The sequence below is a fragment of the Schistocerca piceifrons genome, chromosome 9 (assembly GCF_021461385.2).
Source record: "Schistocerca piceifrons isolate TAMUIC-IGC-003096 chromosome 9, iqSchPice1.1, whole genome shotgun sequence".
Taxonomy (NCBI): Eukaryota; Metazoa; Arthropoda; class Insecta; order Orthoptera; family Acrididae; genus Schistocerca; species Schistocerca piceifrons.
In genome coordinates, this window is record NC_060146.1 from 81,080,478 (window position 1) to 81,106,152 (window position 25,675).

At 38.8% G+C, this 25,675-nt stretch overlaps 1 protein-coding gene across 2 annotated transcripts in view; it reads right to left on the reverse strand.

Moving 5' to 3' along the window:
• LOC124717115 (BTB/POZ domain-containing protein 17) overlaps positions 1 to 24,165 on the reverse strand; it is a 150,334-nt gene extending 126,169 nt beyond the window's left edge. Inside the window, exons 1-2 of one of the 2 annotated variants that reach the window (XM_047243837.1) lie at positions 24,022 to 24,165; positions 6,421 to 6,523 (exon numbers count right to left, since the gene is read on the reverse strand). In XM_047243837.1, the coding sequence (XP_047099793.1) occupies positions 6,421 to 6,523; positions 24,022 to 24,041 (123 nt within the window). In that variant the 5' untranslated portion in view covers positions 24,042 to 24,165. Of the gene's footprint in view, positions 1 to 6,420; positions 6,614 to 24,021 lie in introns of both variants that reach the window. The other variant, XM_047243836.1, reaches the window with a different exon arrangement.
• Between the last annotated feature and the right edge of the window lie 1,510 nt (positions 24,166 to 25,675).

A 25,675-nucleotide genomic window follows, 5' to 3' on the forward strand; every position in this document is an offset into this window, starting at 1 on the left:
TATGGGTTGTTACCCCATCTTGCTGGAACGACAGGTGACAACGGTAATTTACTTCACAATTCAGAAATGTTTGCAAAAGAGCTGCGTGGCACTCAGAATTTATTGCTAGTGTGGCTTGCTCATAAAAAAGAAGACTGATAATATGCATGGATAAAATTTTGCACAATACTATAGCTTCTGCGCTATGCATAGAACATTTCAGCAATTCACATGGAGTATGTGCAACCCAGAATTAACAGTTCCATTTGTTTACATACCCAGTCAAGTGGAAATGTGCTTCAACTGTCATCAGTAACCTGTTCACAATATGCTTTTCAGCTCTTCAGAACCCATTGCAAAATTGATGTCTTGTGGTCTTTTCCCTGTCAGTAAGCGTATGGACAACTCAAGTCTCATACTCACGATAGTGATGATCTTCTTGCATGATACAGAGAATGCTGGTATCCTCAAACCTAAATGCGATAGCTTGCTCCTGACCCGATCATTAAAGACTATGGACGATCACGTCCATAGTCTTTCCGGTCTATGTACGCAACGAGGACATCCAGAAACTTTTTCTGTCCATCACAGTTCCATCTAGACACCATTTCAATACTCATACCAACAGAGTACTGTGACTAGGGGCATCACGTTGACTAAACCTGTGTTAAAAGTTGCATCATGCAGTTGTGAAAATTTTCTCTTTATAAACTCCTCTATTGCCAAATGTGTTGTTTCCCAGGTTAGCATTCCATGTTAACTGAACTCCAGAGAACAGGGCACAGTATGGCACGTAGTATTACAGTGCCGCACAGTATGTGTCCTGTGAAAGATAGTTTAAAAATTGTCAGGTGTTTCTGGCACACCTTGTACATTTTACTTAAAAAACATCTTTTGTTTCTGTGCAATAGTCCAAGTAAAACAGATGACTGTGTTCCATACCAACAATAAAGAGCAAACCACGAGTCGGTACATTGATAAGGTTGAGGTTTCCCATAATTACTTTTTTAACAGTCTAGGTGTCATCCCCGATCAGACATGAACCTATCAATGAAACTTACTCCACAAAATAGCTGGAAAGAAATGAGAATAAAATGTAAATATAGCATGCAATGCTACACTTTCATTTGTGCACTCAGCTGCTGAATATTGCATCCCTGCGTATTGGTTGTAATACTCTTTTTACTTTTACTGTTAAGAATAGAACTTACTACCAATCAAAAACGAATACACAAAACTGGAATATAACAAATGTAAGACATAACTCATATTTTTTAACAGAAACAAAAATTACATTCTTAATAGCTACAAAAATTGTAACCTGTAGCTCTGCAACATTTGTATTATTGTTCATCCTCTAATTGGGAGTTGTTCTTTTAAATTTTAGTTACAAAAAAATATCGCTGCAATGCCTTCCATTTCACACAGGCATACATCTTTTGAATTTAGTATGGTGCTGAGTAAACATACATTAAAAATTTTGGAACACAAAGAGCCATTTGAAACATTAAGCTAATATGTACAAAGTACATATTGAATTGAGCAAACTTTTTCAAATAAGCATAGTTAGAAAACACATCACAGATACAAAACAATAGCCAGTCACAGATGTGCATGTGCAAGGAACTGTGGTCTTCTGAAGAATTTTTTTTCCAGCAATTTTTGCATGTTTGGTGAACAACTTGAAAAGTTACACAAGCTCACTGAATCCTGAATGTCAACTAACTCCAACTGTGCATCAATATCATCAGGCAAAAGATGGGAATTTTAAATAATTACACACCTGAAAATTTTATTACATGATCTTGCCAAGTTACAATAACAACAACAACAATAATAATAATAATAATTGGGTGCTGTGGCCCAGAGAAAGTGGTTGTGTTTGTTTGGGTTGTGCTTCTGTGAATGTATATGTGTTTTCTATTTCGGAAGAAGCACTTCGTCCGAAAGCTTAAATATTTTAGGAGCTGTATAAATTAATTGCTGTGTTTAGCAACTGTAATAAAAAAGTCATTCACAACAGATGCATTACACTTTATTTTAAAGTGTCTTCAGTGCTCTCTTACGACATTGCTTGTTTTGATCATTAACATTTCGCATGCTTTACTTATTACTGTAAACAGTTTTTATTCTTTCTGTTACTCATTTTTGTTGTTGTCTATTCCAGTCTTAATTCATCTTCCATGTGTATGTGTTGAGTATTTGCATTTGCTTTTGCGAAACACACTTTCACTCCAGTTCATACATTTATACTTCTGTGCATTGTCCTATCATCAGTTTGCACATTTTGTTTTGTTATGTTATGTTATTGTGGGATGTGTTTGTGTTTTGTTTGTTTTGATAGTGCTCGAGGAGCCTGCTATCGATCTGTTAGTCTGGTGCTTAAGGGTGGGAGGGAAGGAGGGGTGAGTGAAGATGGGGGGGGGGGGGGGGGAGAGAAGTGGAGGGGGATATATATATATATGAGAGAGAGAGAGAGAGAGAGAGAGAGAGAGAGAGAGAGAGAGAGAGAGAGCACAAACGTGTGTGCGCGTGTGGGCCCTTATGACGCAAAGATTAAACACAGTACCACTTAACAAACACAACTGTAATAAGGAGTTGGACATACCAACAAAACTGAGAAAAGAAAAATACAAAAAAAAAGAAACAAATGCACAAATCCAGAGATGGACATCACTCGCTACATGCGTACACGCACACATACCAAAAAAATCTGCCGCCACTACAGAATGAGAGAACAACACAGAAACTTACCAGACAAGCTGGTACACACTCGCATACAGAAATAAACTGACACACAGAACTGGGAACAGCCTCAAGAAACAAGAAATAAAAATAGCACACCAAAGCAACAACTCTTTACAGAAATGTCTAAAACGGGAAGACAAATGGATATCTACCAAAAATCTTTCATTTACCAACTCCAGTGTAACAGCTGTGATGCTCTATGTCTAGGACACACAAGCAGAACTTTCGAGCTAAGGTATAAGCAACACAAAAGAGCATGGAAATATGGCATCAGCCATTCATAATTTGCAGGACACCTCCGTCAAGAAAACCACTACCCAACCGCAATAGAAAAGGTCATGAAAGCAGTCAGACTCAGCAACATGAAACATCTCCTACACCTACAAGAAAACTTACAAATTCAAAAAGCAATAATAGAGAACACAGACAAAAATCAGCAACCAGACACTATTGAGAAGAAACACATAATAAATGAACAGACAAAAATCAGCAACCACACGCTATTTAAACTAATAAAACAACCTGTGGCACAACATGTAGATGAACATCACACACTTGATGTCGATTTTTCAGACTGAAGAAAGGACATGAAGACATGCATGGGAGATAGTTGCATGTCTGTCAGCCTGAAGTCAGTTTTTTGAACTGACTAGGGTAAGTGCAAGTGGCATAGCAGTACGTTCATGGTACAGGAGTCATCAGCAGACATCAACAGTGTTTGCAGTGATAAACTTGGTTTCATATTATACGTTATCTGGTGCAAACTGAGGACAATTAGGAGAACATTGTACAATAGGAACCAAGTGAATGAGACAGTGCAGTTGTTCAGACAATGACCTCATATTATGAGGACAGAGTTTGGTCTGTCTGGCCACAGTGACTGAAATTTTCAGTGGTTCTCCTATATATTTCAGGCAAAACGGTTCCTTCAGCAAGGTCTTAGCTGATCACCTGTTCTATCCTCATAAAAACATACTTATATATACTATTTGTGTGTACAGTAAAGCGACAAAAGTCATGGGATATCTCTTAATATTGTATCAGGCCTCCTTATACCCGTTATAGTGCACAAATTCGATGTGGCACAGACTCATCAAGTCATAGGAAGTCCCCAGCAGAAATATAGAACCTTGCTGCCTCTATAGCTGTCCATAATTGCAAAAGTGTTGCCGGTGCAGGGTTTTGTACGCAAGCTGACCTCTTGATTATTTCCCACAAATGTTCAAAATTGGTGGCCAAATCATTAGCTCGAACTACCCAGAATGTTCTTCAAACCAATCACGAACAATTGTGGCACAGTGTCATGGTACATTGTCGCCTATAAAAATTCTGTATGGTTTGGTGACACAAGTCCATGAATGGCTGCAAATAGTCTCCAATTAGCCCAATACAACCATTTCCAGTCAGTGATCAATTCAGTTGGATCCATTCTAAGTAAATACGGCACACACCATTACGAAGTCACTACCAGCTTGCAATGTGCACTGTTAACAACTTGGGTCCTTGACTTCATGGGCTCTGTGCTACACTCAAACCCCGCCATCAGCTCTCACCAACTGAAATCAAGACTCACCTGACCAAGCCACAATTTCCCAGCCACCTAGGGTCCAACTGATATGGTCACCAGCCCAGGAGAGGCACTGCAGGCAACACTGTACTGTCAGCAAAAGCACTGGCATCGGTCATCTGCTGCCGTAGCCTATTAATGCCACATTTTGCAGCACTGTCCTTGTGGACATGTTTGTCATGCATTCCAAATTGATTCCTGCAGTTACTTCAGGCAATGTTCCTTGTCTGTTAGCACTGACAACTCTACGCAAATGCTACTGCTCTCGCTTGTCAAGTGAAAGCAGTCGACCACTGAATTGTCTGTGGTCAGTGATGAGAGGTAACGCCTGAAATCTGGTATTCTTGGCACACTCTTGACACTGTGGACTGCAGACTATTGAATTCCCAAACAATTTCTGAAATGGGGTGCCCCATGCATCTAGCTCCGACTGCCATTCCTCGTTCAAAGTCTGTTAATTCCCACCGTGTGGCCATAATCATGTCGGAAACTTCTTCACATGAATCATCTGAGTACAAATGACAGCTACGCCAATGCAATCCCCTTTTATGCCTTGTGTATGCGATACTACCACCATCTGCATATATGCATATCACTATACTATGACTTTTGTCCCCTCAGTGTATACTTTCACTGCACATGGTCCCAGCACTGGGAGTTAATCCCTGTATGAATAAATAAATAAAAATATTTCATAAACTATTTTCGGATGAGTAGTGCGTTGTGCGATGAATTATTACTGTCGATAAGATGTAAAACAATGAAGCAAAATATACTAAGAGATGCAATCACATTTGACTAGAGATTAGGAGCCAACTTGGAGATTTTTAGCAACATGTAAGTCAATCAAATGCTCGAAGTTTAGTGCTGTAACATTAGCAAACACAATTAGGAAAATTGGTATGGAAAATGCAGCAAACATTTATACCCAGGGAGAATATATTCAGGTAATTACCTTAAAACATTCTTCAATTATCTGGTGAAACTGACATGCGTTTCACAGACATCTTACTAATCATTGCATATGATGTACTTTTTGAAGTGTAAGTACTTCTCCACACTGCCATGTAATTAAACAAGACAATATTATGTTTTCAAATAAATAAAGAAATGACACAATGAATCCTTCAGTGACCACCCTACAATCATAAATATAATAGCTACTCCCACATAGGCACATAAAATTGTCTTGTGTGCATGTCTTTTAATTCCACATAAGCAGAAATTTCTTTTTTTTTTTTTAATTATCGATGTATTCCTTTGAAGACTTAACTGCACAGAGACTTTGTTTGTGAGTGACACACTATGAATTCAAGCATCACCTCTTCGCTCATTTTAAGAAGTAGAGCAGTGAACCACCTACATCTAGAACAAGGAATAAAGACAAACTGAAAACCACCTGTGCACACTTATACAATGTGCCTGGTTCATGAAGCTCTGTTACCATCTGAAATGTGAATATTATCAAATGATCAATATTCAACCTCACAAGCACAGTATGTCTTGAAAATTACTGAGAATATTTTGGGACCATCAATATTTTTGCCATTGACAATGCAGCAATGTGTGCCCTTACTTAGACAGTCGGTATGTTGAAGGTTTGAGAATATTATAGAAGATGTGAGGGCCAATTTGGAGAATTTTTTATCGAAGAACTGCACACATTTGTTTTTGAAATAATATCTGTCACTGTTATTTATTGTCATATATAAATGCATGGAGACACACACACACACACACACACACACACACACACACACACAGAGAGAGAGAGAGAGAGAGAGAGAGAGAGAGAGAGAGAGAGAGAGAGAGAGAGAGAGAGAGAGAGGGGGGGGGAGGGGGGAAGAGGGGGAGGGGGGAAGAGGGGGAGGGGGGGAGAGGGGGAGGGGGAGGGGGAGGGGGGAAGAGGGGGGGAGGGGGAAGAGGGGGAGGGGAAAGAGGGGGGAAGAGGGGGAGGGGGAAGAGAGGGAGGGGGAAGAGGGGGGGGGGAGGGAGAGAGAGAGAGAGAGAGAGAGAGAGGTGAAGGTAGGTTTTGGGCATGTGTAAACACTGCTAGAGACAGAATTATGGAACAGTGCTGAAGTCTCAGTTATGTCCAGGAATTATATGAAAGCAGTCACACTTACTTCCACATCACCTGCTGCGAGGCCTTTGGAATTCGATGAACATGGATACCATGACCCAGTCTTCTTGGTCTTCAGCTGCTCCGGGGACCGAGACCGGAACATCCTGCCACGTGAACAGACACCCCTCTTATTCCCTTGCGGTATTAAGGTTCCATATTGGACTCTATACCGTCTCATATTGGCAGTTTAAGACCTGCAGTATATAATCAATAAAATGTTAGCTGTTAACAGCATGCCCATATTAATGACCAATAACTTAGCATAAAGCTAAAGAATAAGTGTATACTGTCTGCAAATCTACCATGCAGCTTACTTTAAATTTCGCAGAATATATTTATGATAGTTTAATTAATAACTCATATTCGTGGTTTTTAAATTATTAGTACTGTATTCTGCTCCAGGAAGTCATATTCTCGATCACTTACGTATTTACATATATAATTAGTAATTTTTTATAGTATTAGCTCAAGTACAACAAGTGAAATAATGGGCTGGAGACAGAAAATACTTGCAGGAAACTACAAACAAGTAACAAATTCTTTACAGCAATATGAGTTTTCACATCAAGATTGCAGTAATAAACAGAAATTCCTCTCTCAAGAAATCAAAGCAGTAATAGCCGGACAAACTAAAAAATTGTTCATCAGTAGATACATTAAGGGTAAAAGAGCGCTTATGGTGTCAACGGCTGTTGTCTTGCATGCTAATGATAGTAACAACTTGTGTGATGTGATGTGTTGTGGGAACTGAATACAACAAATTGCGAGTCAGTTGTCAATATGATATTACAATGTGCATTTATAATTCTCTATGGTTCGTAATAAAATTAGGTAGTATTTTGATCAATTACATCAGAATTTAATCACATCATTGCAAAACTGAAAATACAGCACACATGGAGTTACTGCAATGACGAACATATATCTTGGGCTACCCTACACATCCATATATTACAGCAATCTTATTTTCATGTTGAGATTCGTTGGTTTCACAAACTGACAAGCAAATTTCCACTTTCCAACCAAAAATTGGCTCGTCCTTACTACTGGTCAGTCTGTCAGCACATAGTTTTATTCCATTCAGCAGCTAAATACAAAAACCAGTGACCAACCTAAAAATCCAGTAAAAGTTATTTTGGCACTCTCCATATTGAAAACAAACTTAACTGATTCATATCTTCTGCCAAAAGCAGTCATTAGATACAGACTTACTCATTGACTACTGTACACTATAACCTGGTTGCCTGCTACCACCGCCAGTGAATTGCCAATATCACCACACAACACAAGAACTGCCAATTACTGGAAGTACACTTTAGCCTAGATTAAATAAACACTTGGTACAGCTATTTACATTTCAGAACAATACCACTAACTACACTATTTCTGTAACAATTACCTCCTTACATTCCTGAGAGACAAAAAACTGTGTCACCAGTAAGTACAACACACAACATACTTAAAATAAATAACCACATTTGCAGCATATAAACTGCTGTCTTACGAATTTTCACTCTGAATCTCTCCACTACTTCCGGAGCAACCAGCAATTAATGATTCATGAGAAGCAGGAATTCTGGAAAAAATTTCATTACTCACATTTTCACTACATTGTATGTTCAGTAGTTCTGAATAGATTTCACTGACACCACTTCATTCACTGCATCTTCGCTGATGTTATTGCTATTGTCTCCATCCATTTCAGTTCAGTGGATTTAATTCAAATGATTTGCTTAAATAGTTATCAGTGAAGTACTCATGCAGTTCTTTAATAATTCTTCATGTTCCACAATTCTTGAATTTTACCCACTGCATTTTGTATTTTGTAACAAACTATTTACATAACTTTATGTCATCTGCCACTGTCAAATAGTGTGATCTGTGGTGTCAAAATTTGTGGATAAAAAACTTAGGTCAAGTTTGTTAAAATTCCTTTACTGATTACCGTACTAGTTTTAGCTCAATGACAGATCTCAAATACATGGAATATCATATAAGAGATGAGCAATAGCAAAATACATTTAATATTCAAACTCCCATTACATGAAACATATCAATAAAAATTATTACTTAATTCTGTGTGTATCAGCCACCAGGCATTACTCATCACCACCACCACCATCTGTTGAGCTGAATAGATCTTGTTGTCACGCACACATTGAAAAATTTTCTAGATCGTGATCAAAAATAAAAACATACCACTTATCCAAATATGCTTTGGCACGTCTTTATTTTTGTCACAACCTACGCATTTTTCAGCGTGTACATGACAATAAGAGCGATTCAGCTCAACACATTACGACAATGTGTAATGTCTGGTGGCAGACAGACAGAATTAAGTAATAATTTTTACTGGTATGCATCAAATTATGTAAGTTTAAATATCAAATTAATTTCACTATTGTTCTCCTCTTATATGCTATTTTCTATATTTTTAATCTGAAGAGGGCTGCGCAATGAGGTGAAACTATCAATCAATAAAGGAATTTTAGTAACTGTGGTGCAAAAAAAGAGACAGTCAGAGTTGCAACTAATATGGGTGTTTGTTTAGTAGCTGACCAGTTTTGGGCTACGCCCATTCTCAAACCAACCTACGTATAAAAGTAAAAATTACAATTTATCCAAACGCATGTTTGCTTTAAATATGAGTGCAAAGCATAAATGGACAGCACATCACAACACTACATACCAATGTTTGCCCTATAAAATGTCTGACAAAATAGCAGTAAATGAAATGCATACATATGCGTATGGTCCCAAGTAACATTTGTTAACGAATTATACTGGTCAAATTGGAAGCTACTAGGAAACCTAAGGAAGGAGGGGGGGGGGGGGGGGGGGCTCTTTGTGCTGTGATTATTTTATTTTGGGAAAGATTGTTTCCATAGCAATTCACAGTGTTAAAAAACAAGCAGTGCATGAAACAGATTACGTAACGTGTGGGGTACATACATACACTTTGTAAACGTGCTTATCTACATACACAAAATATGATGTAATACTAAGGTCCAACTTACAGATCCAAAGAGGGTAAGATCTACAAGCCATAAGGCATGAAAATGTCAATATGTCTTCATTGAATTACAACGCCGCATTGCTACATTGTAGCCTACATAGTGCTGCCATTCCATAGCACAGATATGGCAAAGATGCCAAACATGAGTGCAAACCGCAAACAAATGTTTAAACAACGTTTAAAAAACATGCCATTAAAAGATATCTACAACCCTAGTTATTTTTTTACACTTTTAGATTAAAAATGGACCTGTCTATGTCATGCATAAAGAGAGATACAACAGTAAGATCACATGCAGAAGTAATTACATGAAATAAAAAGTAATTATCTAAAACAGTAACATCTGAGCAATCAATACAATTCCCATGATAGGAAGGGGGCTTAAAGGAAAGCAGGCGGTGGAAAGGAAAGCAGTATGGAAAGGAAGTGGATGAGCTAAAAGGGTTAGAATAGGACAAGAAAAGCTCGGGAGCGGAGGGGAGAGGGTGTGTGCGCGTGGTGGGAGGGGGGCGGGGTTGGCAGGAAAGCCGAGCCGGAAAAGGTGATAAGAGGGAGTCTAAATTGAGGATTCTACCGAAGTAAGGTGTAACGTTTACTTACAAATGTGCAAATTACTGATGAGCCTCAAATGTAAGCTATGAGTTACAAAAAACATTTTCCACAATTATATGGGGTGATCATAATTAAAGTTAAACTTTTTAGAAATAACACCACTGGTCAGAATGAGGTCAAATTGCAACGGAATATTATCGAAGAAGGGGGAAAACATAAGGCAGAAGAAGAAAAAAAAAAAAAAAACGTGAAAATTGATCAATAGATGGTGCTGTTATGTCAGAATATGTAAATGAAAACACCTGTCATGCGCACGACCCATTAAAGTTGGTATATACACACTGAGTACATGGCTTTTCCTCCTTTTACATTTGCGACGTTTGCCATAACTGTCTCAATGCATGATCATGCTGTATTTGTAAAGCTGTATTACAAGAATAATGACAGTGCACACATCACTCTGCAGAAGTTCTGGACACTGAAGGGTTTGAAAAAAAGCATTCGTCTGATGACTGCCATGGGTCTAGAGAAAATGATTCGAAAATTCGAAAAGATGGGTTCTTTTGGTGTGCAACCTGGTAGAGGGAGGAAACGAATTGATTTGATGTCAGTGGAAGCAATCGCCACAGCAATGCAGGAGGAGATGAGTGGCAGTGTGCAAATGTGTAGTGCACAGAGAACTGCCTAAACATTGGACATACCCGTGAGCACAGTGCATAAAATTCTATAAAACATACTTCTTTGCTATCCATTCAAAATTAGCCATGTGGGCAAACTGCTTCCTGCTGAGCTGCCAGCAAGAGACCTTTGCTTTAGAATTCCTTGCTCACATGGAAGTGGACAATGATTGGCTGTGGAAAATTTTGTGGACAGACAAAGCCCACTTCCCTCTGACAGGATATGTCAATACACAGAATTTTCAAATATGGGCAACAGAAAATTCACACGGAAGTCAACCAGTACCACTTCATCCTGAAAAGGCCACTGTGTGGTGCAGGTTTACGGCATCATTTATCACTGAGCCATACTTTTTCGAAGAGACAGGTGCTTCTGGTCCTGTTACCTGTACCGTCACTGGTAAGCTCTATGAGTGTATTTCGCACAACCACATCATTCCAGCTCTCTAATAGCATGTATGTATAGATGGGATCATTTAGATGCAAGATGGCACACCTCCGCACATACCAACTCCAGTTAAGCAGCTGCTGTAGCACCATTTCGGAAATGCTAGAATTATCAGCCTCCATTTCCTTACAGCATGCCCGTCCCGATCACCTGATCATAATCCGTGTGACTTCTGGCTGTGGGGCTATTTGAAATATGTTGTGTTCAGTGTTCAGATTACAAACTTAGCTGCATTGAAGGCACACATTGCGCAACACATTCTGAATGTGACCCTAGAAACACTTTGATCAGTTGTGGAACATGCTGTTTCTAGATTTCAACTTTTTGCAGTGAATGGAGGACATCATATTGAACATGTTTTGCACCAGTCACATGGAATTTAATACTCCAATTTGATTGATGCTTTTTATGCAGTTTTTGGCCTAAGGACAGTTAAAAACCAATGTGATTGATGCTTTTTATGCAGTTTTTGGCCTCAGGACAATTAAAAACTGATGTGAGTGATGCTTTTTATGTGATTTTTTACCTCAGGATAGTTAAAAACCAATTTTTTCCATTTTATGTGAGATGACCTAGCCATGGTGGATGGGTTTGCATAGCTAACAGTATCACATCTACACACCCATGCACACTGAGTAATACAATCTGTTTAATGTCAGACGTACACCTTAGACATTGTTGTAAGATTCATTTGTCTTTTTAGTCAACCACTCTTAAATTATGATGCTTCCAGCACCATCTATAGCTGCATTTTGCAACTATTTATTTTTCTTCTGTCATACATTTTCCCCCTTCACCGGTAATATTCTGTTGCAATTAGACATCATTCTGACCAGTGGTGTTATTCCTACAGCAGTTTGAAAGTTTAACCCTATACATAAAATTATTTTTAGAAAAACGGTGTACCATAAAATAAAATGACTGAACATAATGGCTGGAATTTAACACTGCCAAGCATAGGCTGCTCTCACTGTATACAGGACAAACATTTCAAACTATATTGTAAATACCCGCAACACTGTGCGAGTACTAACACAAATCTTTTCAAGAAGGTATAATCCTGCCAAAGATAAGACTTCACAGCTATATAATTAAGTGATTAAAGTAAACAGCAAAATTATAAATAAGGAAAGACATAGGGAGCAGAAAGGGGAGGCTAAAGTGCAAAAGATTTCTAAGATGAAGATATAGCTTATTAGGGTACTATAAGTATTCAAAACTAAACAGGATATAAATGAGCATAAATTACAATCTGAATACAATGAATACATCAAACTGAATAAAATAGCACACTGTAGCAACTGCTACACAATCTAATGCGCATAAGCCATTCTCAAGGCTAAAAACATAATGACGCTTGGAAAATTAGATCATCTCAAACACTTCTAAAACCAATTCGTTTTAGAGAAGATGACTTCTTACTGAAAACTGATTCAACAATCAACATCCACCGAAGGTTTTCAAAGGTAACGAAGAGCTCTAAGGAAGTGGGCTGTAGCGTGGATGTGGAGTTAAGATGGCGAGGAAGGAAAGGTGAGCAAAGGACAAGTAGGAAGGCTGAGGAAATTGCTGTTGCAACTGGCAGGGGGTGGGGGAAACGTGTTGGGGATGGGGGGGTAACAAGAAGGAAAAGTTTTAGAAAGGGAAATTGGATGCAAAGGGTGATTGGCAGCAGGGGGTGAGTGGGGGGAATGTACGAGGGGCAAACATTCTATTCAGGGTGTACATAAAGTCTGGGAACACTTTCAATTATTTATTGCACAAGAACTAAACACTGTACAGATGTCACACATATTGCATTTGAAGAGAAACTCTGGAAGTTTTTTTTTTTTTTTTTTTTTTTTTTTTTTTTTTTTTTTTTTTTTTTTTTTTTTTACAAACATTCGATATGCAAACCATGAGTGACCCGGCAAATGTCAATACAGTAATCGAATTATTGCCATACACCTCCCAGCATGGCATCGTAAACTGTGGCAGTCATTTCCCATATTCTCTCTCGGAGCTCTGCTACATCACGTGGTAGAGGCGATACATACACCAGATCTTTAATGTGTCCCCATAGAAAAAAGGTACAAGGAGTGAGAGCTGGTGATCGGGGAGGACATTTCATGAAACAGCTTGCTCCACACCTGATCTCAGCATGTTTGCAACTAGTGCTGACTATCAGCAAATTACCAAACTACGCTGTGGCGGTATACATGAAAACAAGCTTTCAGGGTTTATCTTCAAAATGACATATGTACAATACCTGTACAATGTTTGGTTATTGTGAAGTAAATAATTGAAAGTGTTCCCAGACTTTATGTATACCCTGTATAATTACAGAAATATGGATTATAGCACATTCCTGGAGAGAGCAAAGGATCTGTTAAACAAAAAGTCTACAAGTTTATTTTGAATTTGGTTCCTTGGGAGTGTATTACCTACTACACAGGCCAAACAGGTAGAAATTTTATCATCTGTTATAAAGAGAATTTTAACCCGAACAATAAGGCCACATTCAATTAGCATCTCCTAAAGGGGCACCATTCCATCGATTGTATAGATAGTACTTTATAAGTCAAGGATTATGCAACAAGGGGGATGCAGACGGTTGTCAGTGACAATTGGAAATTTTACTAACAAAAGAAAAGAACCTGATAAAATTCTAAACGAACAAGTAGATTTTCAGTTTAACAGATTCTTTACTCTCTTCATGAATGTGCTGTAATCCATTTTTCTGCAATTATTTAGAATGTTTGTCTCCCACTCCCCTCTGCTCATGGGCTCCCTATTCCCCCCGTGTTCCCACTTTCAATATGTCCTCTTTTCCAAAACTTTTCCTTCTCATTAGGAACCCCCCTCCCCCCCCCCCCCCCCCACCCAACTGCAACCCAATTTCCCCAGCCTTCCTGTTTCTCATTCTCCTCTCCCGTCCTTTCTTTAGGATCTCCCTTATCCTTTCTCTCTGCCCTCACTCGCCACCGACTACGCCTGCCTCCTACCCGTCACTATGCAGCAATGCCCTTCCTCCCACATTAGGTTGTATACCAGTTGCTACAGTGGGCTATTTTATTCAATTGTATTCGAATTGTAATTCATGTTCATTTATATCCTGTATAGTCTAAATACTAACTGCACCTTACTTAGCTATGATCTTCATCCTAGATGTCTTTAGCACTTTAGCCCCCTCCATCTGCTCCCTATGTCTTTCCTTATTTATAATTTTGGAAAATTTAAAAAGGGAAATGGACAGGTTAAAGTTAGATATAGTGGGAATTAGTGAAGTTCGGTGGCAGGAGGAACAAGACTTCTTGTCAGGTGAATACAGGGTTATAAATACAAAATCAAATAGGGGTAATGCAGGAGTAGGTTTAATAATGAATAAAAAAATAGGAGTGGCGGGTAAGCTACTACAAACAGCATTGTGAACACATTATTGTGGCCAAGATAGAGACGAAGCCCAGGCCTACTACAGTATTACAAGTTTATATGCCAACTAGCTCTGCAGATGATGAAGAAATTGATGAAACATATGATGAGATAAAAGAAATTATTCAGGTAGTGAAGGGAGACGAAAATTTAATAGTCATGGGTGACTGGAATTCGACAGTAGGAAAAGGGAGAGAAGGAAACATAGTAGGTGAATATGGATTGGGGGTAAGAAACGAAAAAGGAAGCCGTCTGGTACAATTTTGCACAGAGCATAACTTAATCATAGCTAACACTCGGTTCAAGAATCATAAAAGAAGGTTGTATACGTGAAAGAATCCTGGAGATACCAGAACGTATCAGATAGATTATATAATGGGAAGACAGAGATTTAGAAACCGGGTTTTAAATTGTAAGACATTTCCAGGGGCAGATGTGGACTCTGACCACAATCTATTGGTTATGAACTGTAGATTAAAACTGGAGAAACTGCAAAAAGGTGGGAATTTAAGGAGATGGGACCTGGATAAACTGAAAGAACCAGAGGTTGTACAGATTTCAGGGAGAGCATAAGGGAACAATTGACAGGAATGGGGGAAAGAAATACAGTAGAAGAAGAATGGGCAGCTCTGAGGGATGAAGTAGTGATGCAGCAGAGAATCAAGTAGGTAAAAAGGCGAGGGCTAGTAGAAATCCTTGGGTAACAGAAGAAATATTGAATTTAATTGATGAAAGGAGAAAATATAAAAATGCAGTAAATGAAGCAGGCAAAAAGGAATACAAACGTTTCAAAAATGAGATTGACAGGAAGTGCAAAACGGCTAAGCAGGGATGGCCAGAGGACAAATGTAAGGATGTAGAGGCTTATCTCACTAGGGGTAAGATAGATACAGGAAAATTAAAGAGACCTTTGGAGAAAAGAGAACCACTAGTATGAATATCAAGAGCTCAGATGGAAACCCATTTCTAAGCAAAGAAGGGAAAGCAGAAAGATGGAAGGAGTATATAGAGGTTCTATACAATAGCGATGTACTTGAGGACAATATTATGGAAATGGAAGAGAATGTAGATGAAGATGAAATGGGAGATATGATAGTGCGTGAAGAGTTTGACACAGCACTGAAAGATGTAAGTCGAAACAAGGCCCCCGGAGTAGACAACATTCCATTAGAACTACTGACAGCCTTGGGAAAGCCAGTCCTGACAAAACTCTACCATCTTGTGCGCAAGATATATGAGACAGGTGAAATACCCTCAGACTTCAAGAAGAATATAATAATTCCAATCCCAAAGAAAGCAGGTGTGAAAATTACCGAACTATCAGTTTAATAAGTCACAGCTGTAAAATACTAACACGGATTCTTTACAGATGAATGGAAAAACTGGTAGAAGCCGACCTCAGGGAAGATCAGTTTGGATTCCGTAGAAATGTGCCAGGGGTAAAATACAGGGAGCGAAAGGCTATTTACAATTTGTACAGAAACCAGACGGCAGTTATAAGAGTCGAGGGGCATGAAAGGGAAGCAGTGGTTGGGAAAGGAGTGAGACAGGGTTGTAGCCTCTCCCCGATGTTATTCAATCTGTATATTGAGCAAGCAGTAAAGGAAACAAAAGAAAAATTCGGAGTAGGTATTAAAATTCATGGACAAGAAGTAAAAACTTTGAGGTTCGTCGATGACATTGTAATTCTGTCAGAGACAGCAAAGGACTTGGAAGAGCAGTTGAACGGAATGGACAGTGTCTTGAAAGGAGGATATAAGATGAACATCAACAAAAGGAAAATGAGGATAATGGGATGTAGTGGAATTAAGTCAGGTGATGCTGAGGGAATTAGATTAGGAAATGAAACACTTAAAGTAGTAAAGGAGTTTTGCTATTTGGGGAGCAAAACAACTGATGATGGTCGGAGTAAGAGAAAATATAAAATGTAGACTGGCAATGGCAAGGAAAGCGTTTCTGAAGAAGAGAAATTTGTTAACATCGAGACTAGATTTAAGTGTCAGGTAGTCGTTTCTGAAAGAATTTGTATGGTGTATAGCCATGTATGGAAGTGAAACATGGACAATAAACACGAGGGCTATCCACAAAGTACATTACGTTTTGGAATTAAAAATAAATAAAGTATTGGAAATTTTTTAAATTATATACAGATGAAAGCCACACTTAAATACTACTTTTCTACATAGTAGCCATTTAAATTAAGGCACTTATCGTAGCGATGGACGAGCTTTGAAATTCCTTCGTCGTAAATTTCTGCCGCCTGCACCTTCAACCACGTGGTTACCTCTTCTTTTGGGACAGAAAAGGTGTGATTTTTGTGGATTTTCTGGTAAGAGGCACTACAATAAACTCTCAAAGGTATTGCCAAACTCTGCAGTAATACAAAACAAGCGCAGGGGAAAGTTGGGCTCAAAGATCTTGCTGATTCACGACAACGACCGGGCCCACACGGGAAATGCCACTTGTGAAGTTCTCGAATCTTTTAAGTGGGAGTTGTTTCCTCATCCGCCGTACAGTCCCGACCTGGCACCGAGCGACTTCCACTTATTCCCAGCAATGAAGAAGTGCAAAACTGTTAAGGCTTTCGTGGCCACTTGTTGACAAACTGCCTATTGGCTTCCGTCTCGGGTTCTTCGGCCGACGTTCCAGTTCACCACCGGCAATGGAGGGTGAAGCTTTGACAATGCCAGCCACTCGTGCTGGCGAAACGTCAGAAAAATCATTAGATGAACGTCGGCCGAAGAACCCGAGACAGAAGCCAATAGGCAGTTTGTCAATGAAGAAGTGGTTGGCTATGCAGCGTTTTGATGACGACGCACAGCTTCAAGAAGAGGTAACCACGTAGTTGAAGGCGCAGGTGGCCGAATTTTACGACGAAGGAATTTCCAAGCTCGTCCATCGCTACGATAAGTGCCTTAATTTAAATGGCAACTATGTAGAAAAGTAGTATTTAAGTGTGGCTTTCATCTGTATATAATAAAAAAAAATTCCAATACTTTATTTATTTTTAATTCCAAAACATAATGTACTTTGTGGATAGCCCTTGTAGTTTGGACAAGAAGAGAATAGAAGCTTTCGAAATGTGGTGCTACAGGAGAATGCTGAAGATTAGATGGGTAGATCACATAACTAATGAGGAGGTATTGAATAGAATTGGGGAGGAGTTTGTGGCACAACTTGACAAGAAGAAGGGACCGGTTGGTAGGACATGTTCTGAGGCATCAGGGGATCACAAATTTAGCATTGGTCAGGCAGTGTGGAGGGTACAAATCGTAGAGGGAGACCAAGAGATGATTACACTAAGCAGATTCAGTTGGATGTAGGTTGTAGTAAGTACTGGGAGATGAAGAAGCTTGCACAGTATAGGGTAGCATGGAGAGCTTCATCAAACCAGTCTCAGGACTGCAGACCACAACAACAACACAATTTTATTATTCACTTTTAATCACTAACGGTGTAGTGTGGGTGCCTCTTACTAAGTCTACTTTTGGTAAGACTATGCCTTCCAGAAACATTTGTGTGCTTACTCATTCAACATTGTGGGCATTCACAATACTATTTGGAATGTTTGTCCTATATATGCCTTTGTCATTTTACTTCATGGTATGTATACTGTTTCTCCAAAAATATTTTTATGTATAATTGTGGAAAATATTTATGGTAATGCATAGCTTATATTTTATATGGTATATTTATCAGTGGTTTGTGCATTTGGAAATAAACATTGCAGCTTACTTTGCTAGAATCCTTGATTTAGACTCCCCCTTGCTTCCTTTTCCTATCTCCTTCCTCCCCCCCCTGTTTCTGAGTTTTGCCCGTCATATTCAAACCCTTTCATCACACCCTGGGAATTGTATTGGATACTCGGATGCTAGTGTTTGTATAATTACTGTTTATTTTATGTAATTAATTCTGCAGGTAATCTTACTGTCGTATCTCTCTCTATGCATGATACAGACTGGTCCATTTTTAATTCAAAAGTGTAAAAAATAACTATGCTTGTGCATGTCTTTTTGTTGTGTCGGTAGCTGGGCCGACACCGTGAAGTTGAGATGGCTGAAAAGGCACTCTAGACTAACGCAGACGGGCGTGATGTACTGGAACAGGATACGTAATTAATGTTAGGAAGAAAAGTACGGAGCAGGTTTAATACTTAACTTTACTCATTCCTTGTGGTACATCGATCTTGACGATACACAGAAGACTTTAAGTACAATCACTGTATGGCTAATGGCGCCTTGCTAGTTCGTAGCCATTAACTTAGCTGATGGCTATTCTGTCTCTCGGCTAATGAGAGAGAAAGGCTTCGTACATCTGGTCGGTAGCTAGGTTCTCGTCCAACTGGGCGGTAGCTAGGTTCTCGTACAACTGGGGCGAGTGCTCTCTCGTATCACGAGACCTGCCTTGGTGGTGGCGCTAGGTCTGCGATTACACAGTGGCGACACGCGGGTCCGACATGTACTAAATGGACCGCGGCCGATTTAAGCTACCACCTAGCAAGTGTGGTGTCTGGCGGTGACACCACACTTTTAATGGCATATTTTTTTTAAACTTTGTTTAAACATTTGTTTGCGATCTATGCTCATGTTTGGCAACTTTGCCACGGAATGGCAATACTATGTAGGCTACAATATAGCAATGCTGTATTATAATTCTATGATGACGTATTGACATTTTCATGCCTTATGGCATGCAGGCCTTACCCTCTGTGGATCTGTATGTTAGGGTTTAGTATTACATCGTATTTTGTGCATGTACATAAGCACACATACAAAATATATGTATGTGGCACATATGTTATGTAATAGTTTTGTATGCTGCTTGTTTTTCACGATTGTGAATTGCTTGTTTTTGAAGACTATGCATTGCTATGGAAACAACCTTTCCCGAAATAAAAGAATCATGGCCCAAAGAGGGCACCATCTCCCCTAGGTTTCCTAGTAGCTTCCAACTTGACCATGGCTAGAAGAGGACACCATCTTCCCTAGGTTTTCTAGTAGCTTCTGACTTGACTAGTGTAATTTGTTAACAAACATTAGTTAGGATGGTATGCATCTGCATGGATTCTGTTTACTGCTATTGTGATAAGACATTTTACCTGGCAAACATTGGTATGTATTGGTTGTGATATGCTATCCATTTATGCTTTGCAGTCATTAAACAATGTGTTTGGATAAATTGTAATTTTGACTTTCGTACATAGGTTGCTTTAAGAATGAGCGTAGCCAGAAACCGGACACTGACTAAATAAACATCCATTTTAGTTGCAAATCTAGGCATCTCTTTTTGCATAACAATCTAAAAATGAGTTGCTGTCCCACTCTAACAGCACGCTGGAGTTATGCAGATTTTAGCAATCCTGACATGATCTTTATCCACAAATTTTACATATTTTTTCATGGTATCTATAACATGGGTGGCCGTGGTCTGGCAAATAGAGTACCGTACTTGATACTGGCAATGGAGATACCCCCTCTGCCCCCCTCCTCAAGTGCCGTGACACACAAAAGGCTGTGTTATGCACACTCTCTGGCCAAATGCCAGTCCACAGGCTGAGTGTCACAGGCTTGGCTTGACTTCTTTTTATATACATACTTTGCATAAAGTTAGTACAAGAACCTTAAATTTTAGGCAGTCTCTTCAATGAAACATTTGTTAGTGCTGTTTACATTATACATATGGAAATACGGAAGCGTCCGATCCCACCTGTCTGCTTTGACCCATGACGTCACAAATATGGCGGAAACAAAAACAAACACACACACTTTCCACAAGAAGCCTAATGACACTAACGGGACAAGTGCGGGAAATGGGGCGTTTTGGGTGGGGGGCAAACTAAATATAAACAAATTTAGATGCCTTGCATAGCTACAACGTGTAAGTGAAGACAGCCATGCATGAATACCCACCCACCTCCCCAGGGGTCGTAACCCCTGCAACCCATAGAAGATAAAGATGCTTCAGTAGCTGATTAGTGTTTTTTGTCTTTAAAAAAAAAAAAATCTCACGGGATAGAACGAACAGATCAGAAAGATAAATATAATAAACTAAAACAGAAATTCGAGGAAACAGATAATTAAAATAAGTAATAAGTGTTTTTAAATTAAGAAAAAAAAAATCTCACGAGATAGAATGAACAGATCAGAAAAATAAATTAAATAAGATAAAACAGAACTGGAGACAGCCACACTCAAACCAAACTCCGCGCCGTCATGACGTCACACACGACAACACCCTTACGTCACGGGTCAAAGCCGACGCGTTGGATCGGACGCTTCTGTCGACCCATACATATTTATAAGAAATACTGACCCATCAATGCCAGGAGCATAAATTATTCGCGCTACTGTACACTTACTAAGATTTTTTTCAAGCACATTACTTAAGTCTACTATATCCATAACTACAGAAATAAGCACATTACTTAGTATGTTTTTTAACTACTGAAAGAAATGCTCAAATTCACTGATTACAGGTATGCTCAAGTTTCTAATCTTTAAAACATAAATGACCCATTTTCACAAATGCTGGTCTCAGAGCTTGTGAAAACTTTCACATACTTTTCAACAAGATGCCTCCTATGGCACATATTCCAACAATGGCGAGGCAATCTGAAAAGGTACGAACTGAAGTTCCATGGACAAAGTCACAACTGTGGATGAAGCCTAGCTTCATCTGGCAAATGAAATTTTTCAAGGAAATTACTCTGGAATTTGCCTTCACTGGTCAACATAAGTGACAAGAAGGTAAATTTCAGTATGTCAATCAAAATGTCATTTTATTCAAGATATACCAAACATGAAGAAAATATGGGAGAGATTTGGAATAAAAATTCTCCATCAGAGGCAGCAAGAGACTTGGGCTAGCACCTGAACAGAATGAAGAATGTCTTGAAAAGAAGTTATAATATGAATACCTATGCAAGCAAAACAAAGGCTAAAGAATGTTGTCAAATTAAAATGAGTGAAGCTGGGGTAATAAGATGGGTCGACAGAAGCGTCCGATCCCACGCGTCGGCTTTGACCCGTGGCGTAAGGGTGTTGTCGTGTGTGACGTCATGATGGCGCGGAGTTTGGTTTGAGTGTGGCTGTCTCCAGTTCTGTTTTATCTTATTTTATTTACTTTTCTGATCTGTTCGTTCTATCCCGTGAGATTTTTTTTTTAAGACAAAAAACACTAATCAGCTACTGAAGCATCTTTATCTTCTATGGGTTGCAGGGGTTACGACCCCTGGGGAGGTGGGTGGGTATTCATGCGTGGCTGTCTTCACTTACACGTTGTAGCTGTGCAAGGCGTCTAAATTTGTTTATGTTTAGTTTGCCCCCCCCCCCCCACCCAAAACACCCCATTTCCCGCGCTTGTCCCGTTAGTGTCATTAGGCTTCTTGTGGAAAGTGTGTGTGTTTGTTTTTGTTTCCGCCATATTTGTGACGTAAGGGGCAAAGCAGACGGGTGGGATCGGACGCTTCCGTATTTCCAATAAGATCAAGAAATGAGAGAGAAAATAGGACTGATCTGTAATTTTGGGCAACAATATAACAGATGGTGGCAGAACAGAGGATATAAAATGCAGACTGGCAACAGCAAGAAAAGTATTTTTGAAAAAGAGAAATTTGTTAATGTCAAATATAAATTTTAGGGAGCCTTTTCTGAAGGGATTTGTTTGGAGTGTAGCCTTGTATGGATGTGAAACATGAATGATAAACTGTTCATAGAAGGTTTTCAAATGCTGAAGATCAAAGGGTAGATCATATAACTGATGAGGAGGTATTGAATAGAATGGGAGAGAAAAGATATTTGTTTCACAATTTGAATAAAAGGAGGGATTGGTTGGTAAGACATATTCTGAAACATCGAGAGAGACCAACTCACTACTGGAGATAAGCACAGGTAAGAGAGGGGGTGGGGGGAGGGGAATTATAGAGGGAGACCAACAGATGAATACCGTAAGAAAGTTCAAAAGGATGAAGGTAGCAGTAGTTATTCAGAGAGGAAGACTTGTACAGAACAAACTAGTATGGAGAGCTGCATCAAACCAGTCCTCCGACTGAGGATCACAATAGATTGAATTTGAAAGGGGGGTTCAACTAAACACAAGGAGCCTTGATTTTGGAATAAGGATTTCCATTTAGTGTTTCTTTTGTATCGTGGAAAACTGTCAACTGATCTCTTCGCACATTTGCAGCTTTTCATGCCAAGGTCAACCCTGCAATAAGTCTGTAAAGATAATAATATTTAATTTCATTTTACAACTTAGTTTTTCTCAGATACTACTTTAAGTTTGTTTATAACAGAGCAAATACACAAAAATGTGGTTCGTGACTCTTTCTTCTTCTTCAGTGGTTTGGAATTAAGATTTGTAACACTATCAACACAGATTTGCCTCAGATTTTAGATCATGCTTTTCATCCGTAGACGTGTGTCTAGTTTAATGGAGCTTCTGGGTCCTACATGGTTTGTCTGAATTCCCCAACCTCGAGCTTTTCAAAGTTACAGTATGACATTCCCTCATTCTGAAAACTGCAAATTGTAATCAAAATTTTACTCTTCTATTTTAGAAATTTTTCTTTAGTTGATACAGCTTGGTTTTTCAACATTAACTAATACAAGGCACGTTACAGTTGTTATCTCAACTCCAAAACAATATCACACCTTTTGTCACTTTCGTAACCTAATACTACGAGTGAGACATGGTTAACACTTAACAGTAAATGTGTTCACAATGAGTGGTGATCCATAGGAATATGGCAAACTTGAAAACTAGTTGACAGTATAACAGGCAGTAACTTGATAGAAGAAACAGCATTCCTATAGCTACAAACACACAATATCTCAGTGTCCATTTGGGGTTAATCACATTATTCTGAGTAATTTTCTCTCTCATTATTTTTACATTCCCTTAAAATATTGTTTTACAGACTGGAGTTCAGCGCACACATAAATCGTCACAACAATCCAAGTGTTCACATCATTCTAACACAAGGCTAGGCTACTATTACTTGCAGTGTGACAAATTTACGGTACCCGGGAATTCATCCTTAACATTACCAATTTACAAATACAAAATCCGAAATATTAATCATTTATGGAAAGTATACGTAAAGGGCTGAAGACAGCAGGAAACTGTGTCAAACTAACTTATTCACGAAACGCCGGGAATTATAAATAAAGTGTTACATGAAATACTAGATCCTCAAGTGAACAAATTAATAAAAAAAAAACCGACAGTGATTTTCCATACTATATTACTCAGTGGGTGGTAACAGTTGCTATTATACACAAAAAATCACTTTGATTATTAGTTACAAGTATTTTGAAGTTTCTTGTGTTCTAAAAATGTATTACACTGTCAATTTCACAATGTTTCAGGCGAAGTATGAATTTCACTTAATTTAGAATCTGAAGTTTTCTTACGTAAAAATTCTGACAGTCAAAAGAGGATCCGAAAAAAAATGCCCTATACATATACAAATAGCCGACGTAATATATACTACGGTACCTTCCAAGTTGTTCAAACATATTTCACATATCGGAGACCAATGTTCGTAAACAAAAATACCATTCCAAGCACAATAATTACAAATCCATAACAGTTTATCCTTTACTGAAGTCAGGCTCTGAACCAATCAATCAACCGACAATAACATCACTCGACATGAAGACGAATATATACAAACACACTCAGCTGACAAGACTACACACTTCTAACACCAACTACTGGCAGCTTCACCAAAGTTATTACTGCAGCACGAATTCACTTACGAAAGAAACTTCACTACTCTGCGATTAGAAATGATTATAGACATTGTAAGCATGAGCTGCATATTCCGAAAATGTGTATCATCACTGATAGTTTGACAGCTTTATAAACGCTCTGTTAAATGAAATATAGTGATTGGCGCTTCTGTACAAACACGGTTTTATACAAAGTACAGAACATGAAAAGTTTATTGTTGAAATGTGTGATATTGTTTTGGAGGTGAGATAATAACTGTAAGCTGCTTTGTATTAGTTAATGTTGAAAAAACAAGCTGTATCAACTAAAGAAATATTTCCAAAATAGAAGAGTAAAATTTGATTACAATTTGCAGTTTTGAGAATGAGGGAATGTCATACTGTAACTAAACAGTTGGTCTGGTTCTGAATACAAATCAGGAACTCCACTTGAGGATATTTTTTCTTCGTCTTGGTGGGAGAGCTTAGCAGCATTTGCATTGGAGGGTCAGGGGAAAGGAGGGCAATGTAAGTCTTTTTATGAACCTCGAGAAAAAGCGATTTTAGTGTTGATCTCTGATTACATCAATATACAAGTATATCCAATAATTTTTATTTCATAAATTAATCATCTTGGTTACAATGAATTTGGAAACAGCGTTATTGACATCCATTGTATCTCCAGAATGAAGTAATTTGGCAACATGCAGTCAAACGTCATTCCGTGAGGGGAAAGAAACGGGTAAGTGAAACGACACAGACTCAATAATTCCATAATAACCACGACAACACCAATTAATGATTGTGATAATACAGCGATAGTATATACATCGCATATTTTTAGCTGTGGGGCGGGTGACTGAGGACCTTCATAATAACAGGACGGCAAAACTTCATTAGGCCTTCCAAATCCTTATAGTTGAGCCTCGGAACTGAAAGATGATCTAGAATAAAGAACTGAATTTTGCGAGTTAGATTATAGTGAACAGAAAATAACTGCAGAGCTATTGTGCACTATACAAGCGAGGAATAATGAAGTTAAACACATCGCAACGTCAGACTGATGTCGCGGCGACCTTTAATTCCCCAACTCCCTCCCTCTCCCTCTCTCTCTCTCTCTCTCTCTCTCTCTCTCTCTCTAACACACACTCACACCTTTTACTTTCCCCTCCTTGGGGAAGTCTATGGAGGAATTTGTAGCCTGTTGGCTTTTACTCCAGAATGTGTGTTGTGTGTGTGTGCATGTGTGTGTGTGTGTGTGTGTGTGTGTGTGATTATCTTTGAATGTTTGGCTGTCTGTGTATTGTGGTGGTGCTCTGGTGGTTTCTTGTACTTGCCTGAGGTTGGCGAGATGTTGGGTATTTTAAGGATTAAGGATTTGTATTAGGACTGGGAGATTTTAGGATTTTTCTCTTCGACTTAGTCATCAAAGATCGTCA